We start from the raw sequence: 14,279 nt of genomic DNA on the forward strand, positions 1-14,279 counted from the left end.
GTTTATATTTTGCTCTTGGAGCTGCAAGTGGGAAAGGAAAACCAGCAAATCTCTCTTTGAAACCCGGTATAACATGACCCTTCCACGTCTTCCACGTTATACGTCCTACGCGTAACACTATTAATGCCCACTGCTACAATGTTACTTGTGTTTCTTGTCTGCTATGGGCATCAAGTAACCCACAAGAATATTTCCCCAATTTTCTCCCTTTCGTCCGCTGTAGCCTTTGCTCACGGTTGGCGATTTTTACGCGCGCTCTCTTCTATTTTCTTGCTCTACTATCCCTGACGGACTTAAGGGTCTACTTGTAGTTTAACGCGTGCTCTAAGCGACATGCTTACTTTGCGAGTTGCGCGAGGTAAAGAGGTAATTCCGCAAGTTAGTTACAGGTGAGGTAATGATGAGCAATCAGAGAGGAGAAAAACAAAGCACGAATGTTCTTTGTTGGATATGCGTGACAAGCGACACGTATGCGATGCAACACTTTTAGGCAAGGAATCACTGAATCGTGCGCTTAGTAACACGCTGTGATGCTCGTTACTCTTAAACGGGACTCAGTCCTCATATGCGCCTGGTTGAAAGAGATGTTTGGGTGGACTGAGATTTTGCCTCAATTTATTTATTTATTTTATTTATGGTTGTTGAAACACTTTTTACTTTAGTGGACAACCTCGAGGCATAATTTTGTTGCCACGTTTCTCTGCCGCACAGAAGAAGGACGAAAAAGTAAAGTATTTTGAGCGTGAAACGTGAAGCTTTATTTTAAAAGATAGTGTAAAATAATTGTAATTCCCTTTTACTGGTATCACTTGTATTAATTGCGGCCCCCACAGGGCAGCTTCCTATCTCTGTCTTGAAACCGACTAAGAACTCGATTTGTCGGGAAGTTTGTTTAGAACTTTGGAAGTTTGTTTCGCTATTTTACCAGTTCTCAGTCCCCACCGCGTAGCAACCAATCCAGCAAAGTAAAATGGCCGCCAAAATTTTTTCTATTTTGTAAGCGCTAAGAAAGTGAAAATCTATTATTCTTTCTGAACACACTTTAAAAGGAAATGGCGATGAACTTGTTAAAAGGTTTCTTAGTACTCTTGAATCTCCGACCTCTTGGTTAGACTTTCGTGACTGTTGTGTTTTTTGTGATTTTCATTTGACTTGAGTTAACATGTAGTTTCTTTTGGAGGAAGTGTATTCTTCATGTACATTACTCAGCTGTACTACCCCACAAAAGCAGTTTCTGAGTGAATCGTCGTTTTCAGAGATCTGCATATTAAGAGTAGTTTGTTATTTTCCTTTGCCTTATCAGCCATGTAATAATATATTTGAATAGTCTGACAGAACATCTCGTACTGCCTCACGTGTGTTATATATAACAGGGGAAAAGACCAATATACTGATTTGGACACTTCTTCTGTCCCCTTTCTGGGGATTTTGACCTCAAAATCTGCCCCAAACTTCGGTTTAGTTAAACATAGAGGGGGATATTTATCAAATTTGAATAATTCTCTAGTCCCAAGGGTGGGGAATTTTTTTACCTGAACAAATATAATACTTGAAATCTAGTATACCGTTTCACTTACCCGATGAGTTTGAAGGAGGTGCTACCAGCACCTATGGCTTCTTAAATTTCCTATTTCCTCACCTATATCCTGACTTATATGTATGATATCATTATTTTTTAATTACTAACAAATCAAGCAGAGCGAGCAGAGCATAGTCTCCTTTTGTCTTGAGAAGGAAAGGTTCTGCTGAAAAGGTAATCGAATGACATCCATAAAACATTTTGCTAAGAAACCCTCTAACTTCGAAAAAATGCAAATAAACAAGGGGAATCCAATATAACGTATTTCATACAGTTAATATATTGTCACTGAAAAATTAACCTAACAACCCTCTTTTACTTAACAGATGAAATTTAATTCTGTTTTGGTGATTTTACTACAAAATCAGATGACTTTGCTAAGAAACGCTCAGAGTTTCAAAAACAATGTAAATTTAAAAAACAGGATCCGATTTAACGCATTTATGCAGAAACCACTGAACTGCTGTCGAAATTAGTCCAATCTTCACTCTTTTAGGGGGAAAGATAAAAAATGAAAAGACAATATTGTAAGTTGTCCAGTCGTTCTCTCGGAGTTAGTTTTGCTTGATTCCGTCAATAAGTGGTTTGTACGGTGCCGGTAACTGTTGACTACTATTCAATGGCGTTTTTTCTAAGTTAGTAAACCAGCTTTCTGACAGATCGAATAACATCTAAAGATTAATTTTCTTAAGAAATTCTTGTTGTTTTTTTTGTGATTTTTTTTTTAACCTAAGGCCCTTTAAATAGGTTACTATCTTGATAAATGGCCCTGTTGAAGGGCTGCATTATGAAATAGGTACATTGCAGTAATTTGATTATAAGTAAGGTAACATTAAAGTCCTAAAGGTTCAAAACGAGGACAGAATGCCCTTTGGTTGTTGTTAAAAGGGGACCTGAGAATGAGGATGGAGCTAGCCAGGGAAGGGAAACCGGGAAATAAGAACAAACAAGCAGTCAAACAAAGAATGGATAATGGCTGGGATTGGAGGTTTTATTCACTGGGAACCCCTATCTCCACTGATTTCTTGAGTCAACCCTTTCCCGAGTAGATTTATAGATAGAACGGCTTGTTTCCCGCGAAAAGTGTCACATTTCCGCAAGTCTCGTATGTCACCGTGAAAAAATAAAGTTGGATGCAGGCGTATTCAGGCGCCTGTCCTTTGACCGTTTTCTTTTTTACTATCTGTCCTTTTTCCCGATTTTACAGCCGCTGGGATCTGGGCATCACGTGACCAAGTTTCCCCTCTACTTGTCGTTGACTGTTAATTTCACAATACTTGATTTGAAAATAACAAGCACTGTTATTAAGAAAAAGAAACCCCATAGGTTAAACCCTATATTAAGGATCTCCTAAAAAGAAAAGAAACTATAAAAATATAGCAATAAAAATAATAAAGAATATACATTTATATATATATATATATATATATATATATATATATATATATATATATATATATATATATATATATATATATATATATATATATAATCACAGAAATATCATTAAAAAAGTACAGAATGTCCATTCAATAAATATTCATGTGATTCTTTAATCTTAGTTTACACTTGTTGATATTTGGAGTATCATGACAATTGACTACGTTACTTGGAAGATCGTTCCAAAACTTGATTACCTTAACAAAGAAGGAATATTTATAACAGTTTAATTTTGCGAGTTTGGTTTGTATCTTATATTGATAGTTGGATCTCGTCTTAGTGCTCCGGCACAGTTCAAAATAATCACTGAACTTTAGACCATTCAGATTTAATACGACCTTACAGCACTCTACCAGGGATAGAAATTCCCTCCTTCGTTCTAAAGAGTTCCTCATACGCCATCTCCTGTCGTCTTTGCCCTAGGGCGATTCGCGAAGCTCTCCTTTGTAGCTTCTCAATTTCATGGATGTCTTTGGCTAGATTTGGTTACCACACCGGGCTAGCGTATTCCAAGATCGGCGAACGAGGGTCTTGTACAAAACTGTAAAATTTTTCATATTTTTATTACGCACTGTGCCTTTAAGTAAGCCAAGTACCTTGTTTGCTTTGTGAACTAATTCTTCAACATGTTTTGTCCAGGTCAGGTCACTCGCCATGATAACTCCAAGATCTTTATAATTGGATACATTTCTTAACTCAGTACCCGAGACTTGGTACCGTGTGGTACTTTTGTTCTTATTATGAGTGATTCTCATGACCTCACATTTGCTAGGATTAAATTTTACCTGCCAGCGATCCGTCCATAGATCGAGAGTGGTTAGATCTGATTGTAAAGAGATAGAACCTTCCACTCTATTAATCTGTCGATAGATTTTGGTATCGTGAGCAAATAACTTGGCGGTAGATGTGACGATGTTAGGTATGTCGTTCAGGTAAATAAGGAACATAATCAGCCCAAGTGTTGAACTTTATGGGGTGCCAGATATAACAGGCGACCATTCGAGATACGATCCACGTATCTGTATTCTTTGTTTTCGGTTGGTTAAAAAGTTCCTAAACTACAGGTGCAGTTGCCTGTCTATACCGTACCTATTGAACTTTAAAAGCAGGCGCTCAAAGCGGACACTGTCAAACGCTTTTGAAAGGTCCAGAAATATTACATCAGACACTTTTGACGAATTTCGTGATAAGCACCAGTCGTTATAACAGCTTAAAAGTTGCGACACTGTCGATCTGCCTTTCAAATATCCAAATTGACTCGGGTTTAGTAATTGATGTTCAGTCCAAAATGAGATGACTCTTGATTTTACAATTTTCTCAGCTGTTTTGCTGATGATGGATGTCAGCGAGATTTGACGATAGATTTCCTTCTTATGTTTTGGACCCTTTTTATGTACTGCAATAATATGTGCAATTTTCCAGTCGCTGGGTAGCGAACCGGAGTGGATCGACTCGTTGAATAGATTACAAAGCGATGTATTCGCATTCCTTTAAGATATGAGGCGATAATTAATCAGGACCAGGAGACTTGTGGATGTTTAGGTTTTTCAAATGATTTTCCACCTTTTATTACGCTTCATAAGACCGAGATCTGCGGGATCGATACGTTACGATACGGTAAGCAGTTACAGATAATTTTTCTAGCTTGCCGAAGCAAAGTTAGAAGCTTCTTGCTTATTCTAAAACATATATGTTACCCAGGGCGGTCTTCTGCGTTGAACGGAGTAATTCTGTGGTGCTATTGTTTAATCACACATAATTATCCAATGCCACGTAAGGAGGTAATTATTATCAAGGTGTTCATTTTCACTTTCAATGGGTTTACTGCCGTGATAACCCACGCGGAATGTTGGGAGAACACTCGAAAAGCTTAAAAAGGTTTTACTGATATCATTTAGGTTCATTATCATTTAAGTTCTTCTGCAAATGACCCCTTACGCTTTTCAATTTCGTCTATGATTCTTTCCTCAAGGTTACTTTTGGAAGTCCAAATTTTGGCTTGTGCGCATGCGCGCGAAACAAAAAAAGCTGTTTAATTACGTCCTATTAGTCGGAAAATATACCTTTTTCGTTGCAAAACTCATTTTTAGCCATTCCTATTCTAATTAGCCGAGTTTCAATCCAAAGAAGAGGAATTGCTGAAAAATGCGTTTTTTTCATTACTTGGCAACCGTCACGGGGTTAAAGTTATAACTTAAGTAACTTTGTTCGAAGGAAGTCTTCGTGCTCATGGAATCTTTTCTGAACATTTTTCCTTTGCTCATCCTCTTCGTCGCCGTGTTTCTGGGACTTTTTTCCCGTCTCCTGAATTGCCTTAGCTACTTCATTGAACTTTTCATCAATCATTTTTTCTATCTGGCCTATTTTCTCCTTTATTTTTGCCCGAATTTTAACGATTGCTAAACCTCCTGCTCCTCTTACATCTATGTGTGATTCTGGCAAGATCTCCAACAAAGCATGGAGGGCTGGTGGTGGTATCTGTTCAAAATAAACTTCACAAAGTTGTTTAAGTTCTTCTGCTGCGAATGATCCCTTGCGCTTTTCAATTTCATCGATACAGCTTTCCTCAAGGTTACTGAAGTTGATGCATATCTCTTCAGCAAATCGAAAGAATCTATCATGGGCCTTGTCGATCTCTTCCTCTACACCGCGAATAGCAGAATTTATTTCCCAACAGGGTGAAACAAGCTTTCCTTCAATCCCTTCCAAACTTCTCAGTATCAACTCAAGCTCTTCAGTCTGAAAATAAAGACAGTTATAAGATTCAATGGCATTACTAGTCCTACATTGTTTAAGCTAGCTTTCACCATGTCCTTTTTCTGCTAATACTTTGACCATCGTAGACAACTTGCTGATTTTTTTTCTTGTTGTTGTTATTGTTGTTTGATTTCTTTGTTTAATTTTAGGCTACGTTCACCTTACACGGGACGAATTTTCGACCTGCTGAAAATTCTCTTCGTGCGTTCAGTGGTTTTATCCATTCATGCAAAGACCCTGGAAACGAGAATGCATGTCGTCGCTTTCATACCTCTTTTTCTCATTTTCAATGCTCACCTCTTAAGGTTCCTTGTTAATTGACACCCTGCTAATTTAGTGCAGCCACTAGCCTGGGATCAGGCTCTACAGTGGGAAGGGGCGGGGGGGGGGAAGGTGAAAAAAATTCGGCGAGCGACGCAACCTGAGCGAAAGCCTGACGAGTGGTCAATTTTTCTTTTGCTGTTTCACTCCGTTTGTTTTTCCTTTTTCCCCCACCGAGGAGCCTGGTCCCAGGCTATGTAGCAAATTACGGATGGGCAAAAACGTTATTTTCTTCACCAGAAAGATGAAGGCTGTTCTGTTGAATCCTCTTGTGCAGCAGACTGTTTAAGGTAAAGCTGGTTTCTTATTCACACAATATACCGGCCACTTCCCAGGCGCTGCTCTAGCGTTAATATATAATGAATGGGGAAAGAGGTCTGTACTTGACGACATGCACTCTATTGACATAAATGGGACCTTGGCGAACCACTGGCTTCAGTGGTCTTTTGTCTTTAGCCCTAAAGGGATTTTTGCATTGATTACTTTTTTAATGGCATGTACAGTTATCTATCATAACTCCCTTTAATGTAGCTTATGTTTTTTTATTTGAACAGCGTCGTTTTAGATTTTCTTGCTAAGGTATCCGGGGACAGTAATTTATTCATAAATTACCGTCACTTCACACCTTTTTCTGAAAACAGTTATAATCGTTTTTGCCCGATATCTGACTTTAAAACTTAAAGAAATATAAGATATAAGAAACAAACTAGAGGCCTTACTTAATGTCCTCATTCGAAATAATGATAGCGGCGAAGACAAATATCCTCTAATATGCATTTTCTTGGCCAAACCACCCACCCACCTTCTCCCGATGCTCTTGATCAGTGTAGGTTTGTGTTAGAAGACAAACAAGTGGCAAAGTGAGTACTTTCATCTCAACTACTATAAGATAACAAAGTATGAACGAATGTTTTGTTCGACCATTTCTAATTTTGCTCAAGCCTTTGGGGAATTGGTTCTTACAACAATAACATTTTTGAAAACGGAATTTCTTGAGATCAAATGTCCAAGAAAACATCTTGGAGAGTTTCAAATTGGTTTATTTATGATCCTACACATTCTTATGCGAACTTGATAACGTTTCTCGTCCGTTTAGCACTAGTAAGATTTAGATTGATTCTATTCACAGTACCTTTAGTAAGTTGGTTCTGATGAACTCTTCGTGCTCTCGGAATCTGTTCTCAACTCTCTGTTCTAACTGTTCTTGCACGTTACCGTGGAGCTGAGACCTTTCTTTTGTTTCTTGAAGTGCCTTGGATACTTCATTAATTTTTTCATCCATCGTTGTTTCGAACTGTTCCATTTTAGTCTTTATTGCTTCCAGTAGTTCATCGTTCGTTGGGTTTTCAGTGTTGTCTAGTTGGCACAGGTAAGCAATATCCTGACGAAGAACAGCGTTGCTCACTGTGCTCGAATGCATTTCATCTTTAGATGACTCTCCTCTACCAAGTCCATGATTTATTAAGCGAATGATTTTTTCTTCAAGTTTCTTGAAGTTGCTGAGGATTTTGTCCCCAACAGCATGGGATTTTAGAATGCGCTTGTCGATTTTGTCGTTTATCTTTTTAATATCATCCTTTACTCCCCCAAAAGATGCAGTACATTTGTCGTCCATGGCTGTTAAAGTCTTCAGTATTGACTCTAGCGTTTCCCTCCGAAGCTCGCCAGCTTCAGATATCTTCAAGTCGTTTCGCGCATGGTCATGTGAAGACATCTAAAAAAACAGTCATAAAGTTAATTTTACCGTATAAACACTTGAATATTTTTGCAAAATGGGAATTTGCAAAAAGTTTGGCAAATGATCTCACAAATGTGACTTTTAAAGTAACTTCCTTGTTATTAATGCTGTAACTGCTAAGCTGCTTACATCAGGGAAACCGGGAGAATTCTTACTACGCGACTGACCTAACACAAACGAGCGACGGTTAGTGGTCAGTGGTCACCAAGCAAGAAGGCCATGTTTTCTGTCAGCTAAGAACAAAATAGTATTACAATGTCTAAAAGAGGAGGGGAAGGGGAAGATGAATTGAAAGCTACTCGTAAGAAGTACTCTGAACAGTCTATGCCAAGATATCAAAGAAATTGAAGAAAGTAAAGCTAAAATATAGAATGATCTTCAACTGCTGAAGAACGATGTATCGAGCAACAAGAGCGAGATAAAGAAGATACATGTAATGTACAGATAAATCGACTGGTGACATACACGATGCAAGCTGCAGAACTGACCGTATTGAAAATTATCTGAAGAAGTTTTCAAAAGACTTAAACAACACCTATGAAAGGTTCAATCTTTCATGTTGCCATGGAAACTACGAAAACGTCACATTTTAACTGTCAATCAAAATCTTTCATCAGTATATTTTTCACTTGCCAAGTCTCAGCTGGTGATCTGCAACCTTTCTCTTACCATGATTTGGCAAATGACATATATTCACAAACTGCCAAAACAGTGTTCAGCCACCTTAACTATAGAAGATCCTCCGTTATTACTTATTCAGTAATTCCCCAAATGGGTCTGTCCCACAAAAATATTATCATAGGTTATGATCCTAATGCCCCCAATACCACCGGAATCACCTTTGTCCTTACAACCCACATTTTTTGAACTTCTTTCGCAAGATCTTGTTACTTTTCAAATTTCTCATTTTTCTTCTCTCACACCCTTCCATCCTCCACAGTTGCTATATCTTACTAACTGTAACTTATTGTAACGCTCAAGGTTAATTCCCGGCCTTCACCCAGGTTTATATAAAATACGCCATCCATATAAAGATGAATTGAAAGCTGTCAAAATAGGTCATCCACACACAAATATCACATGACCATCTTCGCCTGCTCAGAAAAAAATACCTGGCGTTTTGTCCCTACATTTAAGCCGATGTAATATATCGCACTTACCTATATACGAGGAGGTTAAGGTTTTACACAAAATTCTGCAAGACATGCAACCGAATGTTGGATAGCTTTTTTTAGCTTGCTCAAGGGACGAATCCACGTCATATTATTCAACAGTAGCCCAGTCTTTTTTTTCAGCTAAATCTACATTTTACTCATTTACAAATGTAGGGACCAACAGGGGCGTCCCCTTCAGTAGTGGGAGAGAGACCGATTAGGCCGTTTCCATGCGCAGGAACTTGCGCAGGAATACACTAACGCAAATGACGCCATGCATCTCATTAAGATAGGATAATGTCATAGTTTATTTTGAGTTGGTAAGGAGCAAGTGACGTCAGAATACCCTAGGGGTTGACTTTATTAAAAATGTTGCGATCATAATCTATGAATAGAGACGTGGTGTCATGTCCCTACTTGGTCACGATGATGTCATATTTCTTCAAAAGGGCGAAACAAGGGGTTAGACGAATACGAAATCGTACTGATTTTTCGGGGAAAACATGAAAACGAGGTCGAAGCGCAGCAAAGTGAAATACTGCCTGTCGAGCAAAAATGTCAATCTTTGTTTACTTGACTCTGTAGAAAGTATTGTACAGGGTATAAAAATTCTATAGAAAGCAACAGATGGTTCTAAAGTAAACCCTTACTCCTTTGGTTCTTAAATAAATTAAACCACATTCTAGTACCCAATGAGTGGAACGTCTATTAAAAGATAGGAATAAGGGGTGCGATCGGCTAGCAACGCGAGAAACGGCCTATGCCTTCTATTTAGCTCTAAAAATCGGGTATAAACAAAAAAAAATCGGGTATAAAAAACTCCTTATTTCAATTTTGACTGTCTATTACAAAACCGTTTTCTCCGTTCTATCTCTATTTATAGATTATGTTCTCAACATTTTTGATAACGTCAGCCCTAGGGTATTCTGACGTCACCTGCTCCTTGCCAACTCAAAATAAACTATGACATCATCTTCTCTTAATGAGATGCAAGACGTCATTTACGTTAATGTATTCCTGCGCAAGTTCCTGCGCATGGAAACGGCCTAACTGGTCCCTCCCCCCCTACTCCCTTTCCCTTGTACGAGACATTTCATTCCTTTTGAGCTTTTTTTTTTTTTTTTTTTTTTTCAAAAAACGCTAGAAATTAAGTTTCATTGTCTTTGCATCTCTTAAACGAGCAAAACCGACAACCTCAACATCCTCTCCTTTGAAACTGGTCTAAGTTAGCGTAAAAATACTTACAAAACTGTTCCTGAATAAATAATCACATAAATAATAACAATAACGATAACAATCGAAAGTGAGAGCCAATCAATGCAATGATTATAAATACCGGTATACAAAAAAGAAAAGACATACTGCTAGGGATGGGCTGCCAATAATTCTTAGTTTACTCTACTCAGTGTCAAGAATTTCGCTTGTCCTGGAACAACAATAACCATTAACAAGTTTCATTGGTTACTGAGTTTAATCAGCATAAAGGATTTGAGTTACTTATGATCAATAAGAAAATTTCAAGAGATCACACATTTTGTTTCGAATTGAACTTAATCTAGTAAAGTAAAGTTTACAATAATTTGATTTGATATGCTCGGCTCTACATATTTCAGCGTCACAGAAGCTTTAGTAAGTTAGTTCTAATGAACTTTTCGTGCTCATGGAATCTTGTCTCAACCTTTTTCCTTAGGTTTTCTTGTATTTTACCGTGTATCAGGGATTTTGTTCTTGTCTTTTGAAGTGCCTTAGATACTTCATTAAATCTTTCATCCATCATTGTTTCGAGCTGGTCTGTTTTATCTTTTATTTGTCTCAGTAGCTTATCGGTCTTTGTTTCTTCAGTCTTGTCTAGTTCGCACAAGTTTTGTACATCGTGAAATAAAACAGAGTCCGACATCACGGAGGCGACTTTAGTGCTTTCATAAATTGATCCCCTTCTAGGACGTCCATGTATTTCGTCAATAATGTGATTTTCAAGGTTCGTGAATTTGCAGAGGATTTCCTCCACAAATTCTTCGGATTTGCTGATACGCTTATCAATTTCACTGTAAACATCCTCGACAGCATCCTTTGTTCCCCTAAAAGACATAGTAAATTTTTCTTCCATGGCTGCTAAAGTCATCAATATTGAATCGAGCTTTTCACTCCGAAGTTCACCAACATCTTGAACGTCAGTGATTTTCAAGTCTTTTTCCACATTGTCATGTGAAGACATCTAGAAAAAACAGTCATAAAGTTTATCTTATGGTAGAAACACTCGAGTTTCTTTGCAAAATATGAATACGCCAAAGTTTGGCATATGATCTTACAAGTGTGACTTTTATGTACTTAACAAAAGAGAAAATCCTCCCTTATTTCTTAGTCAGTGATACCCCAACTGAATCTGAAGTACATAAATAACATAGAGAGTTTTAGATCCGAGTTTACCGCGAACCTCTAACCGCGGTTTGCGGTTACCAGTTTGCGGTTCGACGTTCAAACATAATTCGATTTAGATTGGCAGTGGATTAAATTACGGCCGCCACTTTGAATCAACAGCCATGAATGGCACTTGTTTTCAAGATCCAATAGGATTTATAAAATTTAGCATTTCGCCCGAATTTGTGTCTCTGTTAAAGGATAAAGACTTGCTTCACAAGACTTTTGAATAACTACGTGGGATGAAACGAGAATTATACGCTAAAAAAGCTTCCAAGTAAATGACATACGTGAAAACCTACCTCCCCACGTTGAAAACGAACGTCGTAAACCTCAAACGTTACGCGAAAGACTTGTCACGTGACCTCCAGCGGTTAGAGGTTCGCGGTAAACTCGGATCTAAAACTCTCTATTATGGCAGTACAAACGTCTGGATGCCCAGAGTAGAAAATAAAAGCTTTGGCTGGGCGGCAAACCGTAACCAGCCGCAGCATCGACTAAAATTTGTAGAAACAATTACACAATAATTTGCGCAAAGAAAAAAAACCTGGGTAAAAATGATTTGATAAAAGTTTCATAAAAGAAAAATAAAATAAATGAATTTAAAAAAACCTACAAGCTTCATGAACGTCTCAATTATAAAATAGAAATGTTCGTAAATTAAATACGATAGTTCATATAGCTGTCCCTTAAATTATGAGAACGTCTAAGGTATGTCAATAAAATTTCGATAATGTACATGCAAGATTAAGTATCTGTTAAAGTAGTTGTCCAAAAATCCTATAGATACCTAACCGCTCAGCTTGAACATTGTAGCAATGTGTAACGAACTAGACAGGATTGCCTTTTGCATTTGGCGCATAACTGATTCACCCTTGTCTCCTACAACTCTTTTATATTTTGCTCAACCTCTTTCGAACAGCCTGCAAGGACATCCATGATTGACCTTGTACTCAGGATATCGGTTCGTCAGCTCTAGTCTCAGTTGACTGTACTTCGTTGTCTTCTCAAAATCTTTAGACTCTATATTTTCCAGCCATGGACAGTTCATTTCAATCACTCTGACTTGCTTGATGGTCTTGTCAATGATCGTGGCGTCAATTCTATTAGCTTTTACTTGAGTTGTGTCACCGAATAATGGGACGTCCCAGAAGGCGGTCACATGCTCATTCTAATACAGCGGCTTGGGTGTGACTTGTGAGAACCACGGTTCACCTTTAGTAATGAGATCTAAAGATCGAAGGACTTCAAAGAATAAGATCTTGAAAGCATTGTTATGTCTCTGTAGGTACTTAGTCTGTGCCATTCCACTACAGCCAGATAGAATGTGCTGCACATTCTCCAGGGAATCGCCGCATGGGCGGCATTTTTCATCAGTGACTTGGGATTTTGTTTTCCGGTTGTAGCAAACCTTGGTAGGTAACAGTTGTTGGTAAAGCTCTTGTACTCCAGCAATGGTATGCGTTGGGGAATTCTTCCATGAAGAAAGCCGTCAATTATTACGTTGTACTGTTCAACACCGTAACCATTGTACCTCTGCTTCAGCCCCAACACCATGGGCCCATACTTGAGTGTCTTTTCCTCATCTTTCTTGGCTCTACTCTCAATCCATGGAGAGCTCATTTCAATTGTGCAAACTTCTTTTCTCTCGTGGCTGACAAGTCGCGCGTCAATCCGATTTGCTCTAACTTCGTTGTGCTCTGCATAGATGGGAATATCCCAAAACGCCTCACTCGTGGTGTTCTGGTAGGCTGGTTTTAGCATCACTGGTGAGTACCATGGTGGAACCTCTTCTATTAACCCATGCTCTCGCAGGAGCTCAAAAAACAGAAATCTTCAAAGCTGCTTTCTGCCTGTATAGGTACTTGGTTTGTGCCAGGGAGGAACATCCAGCCAGTACATGTGCAACGCTCTCAGCTACCTTCCCACATAATCTGCATAGGACTTCGCCGTCGGTGGGGGTTTGCGTCTTCTCTTTTGTGTAGAGCTTCGTAGGCAACAACTGCTCATACAGTTCATACATGCCTGCGATGGTATATGTAGGGCATGTAGCCCAACCCTTTAACCATACAAAGCAGCTGGTTATGCTTAGGCTCTCATCTTCCCATCTGATACGGAATAACTTCCCGTTGCCACTTTTTGTCTTAAGCGATCTCCAAGAACTGCTTCTCTTGAGATTGCTTCAACAGATTCCCACCTCTTGCTGCAATCATCACCTTTCCTTCCGTTGTAACACACACGGGATTTAGGGTATCAAGCTGAGGTGTGATGTTGAGTTCTTCAGCGTACTTAGCTGTTTCCTATACAATCGACTGGTGGCCTGATGCCATGGCGTGTTCTTCAAATTCTCTAACTGTTTGCACAGTCTGGTCCGAATTCTGATACAATTTCAGTAGGTATTTGATTTTAGTGACCTAGTACTCGTTTTCGACTGATCTTAGGCCTCTACCCCCTTTCTCCCTCGGTACATAAAGCAAAGAAGTTAGGCTAGCAGGGTGCTTGCCACCGTTCTTAACTATGATCTTCCGAACTGCTCTGTCCACATCTCTTAACTCTGATAGAGGCCAATGCTGTGTCCACATTAAGTACCGCAGCACTGTTAGTGCATACTGATTAGTTGCCTGTACACGGTTACAATCAGACGGGGCTAGACCATATAATAGATATCCTGCGTAGATACTCTTTAGCCGCACACGCTAGGGCCAGCCGTTCATCCTGTCGAACGTTTCCTAGCACCCCTAGGAATTTGTAGTGTTTTCCTTTCCAAAGAGCCGTGATGGTAGTTGTCTCGTCCTTCCTCATACCAGACTCGTCTAGCACTTGGGCTCCCCTCTTCACGCGTACCACTGAGCATTTTTCCTGATTTCAGTGG

General features: G+C 39.0%; 1 protein-coding gene across 2 annotated transcripts in view; it reads right to left on the bottom strand.

The window, feature by feature from the left end:
* Positions 1-5,033: 5,033 nt before the first annotated feature.
* The window catches only part of LOC140952988 (uncharacterized), a 36,726-nt gene continuing 27,480 nt past the window's right edge, over positions 5,034-14,279 (bottom strand). Inside the window, exons 14-15 of one of the 2 annotated variants that reach the window (XM_073402461.1) lie at positions 7,230-7,811; positions 5,034-5,758 (exon numbers count right to left, since the gene is read on the bottom strand). In XM_073402461.1, the coding sequence (XP_073258562.1) occupies positions 5,207-5,758; positions 7,230-7,811 (1,134 nt within the window). In that variant the 3' untranslated portion in view covers positions 5,034-5,206. Of the gene's footprint in view, positions 5,759-7,229; positions 7,812-10,441; positions 11,205-14,279 lie in introns of those variants that run through there. The other variant, XM_073402468.1, reaches the window with a different exon arrangement.

This window comes from Porites lutea, chromosome 1 (genome assembly GCF_958299795.1).
Source record: "Porites lutea chromosome 1, jaPorLute2.1, whole genome shotgun sequence".
Lineage (NCBI taxonomy): Eukaryota > Metazoa > Cnidaria > Anthozoa > Scleractinia > Poritidae > Porites > Porites lutea.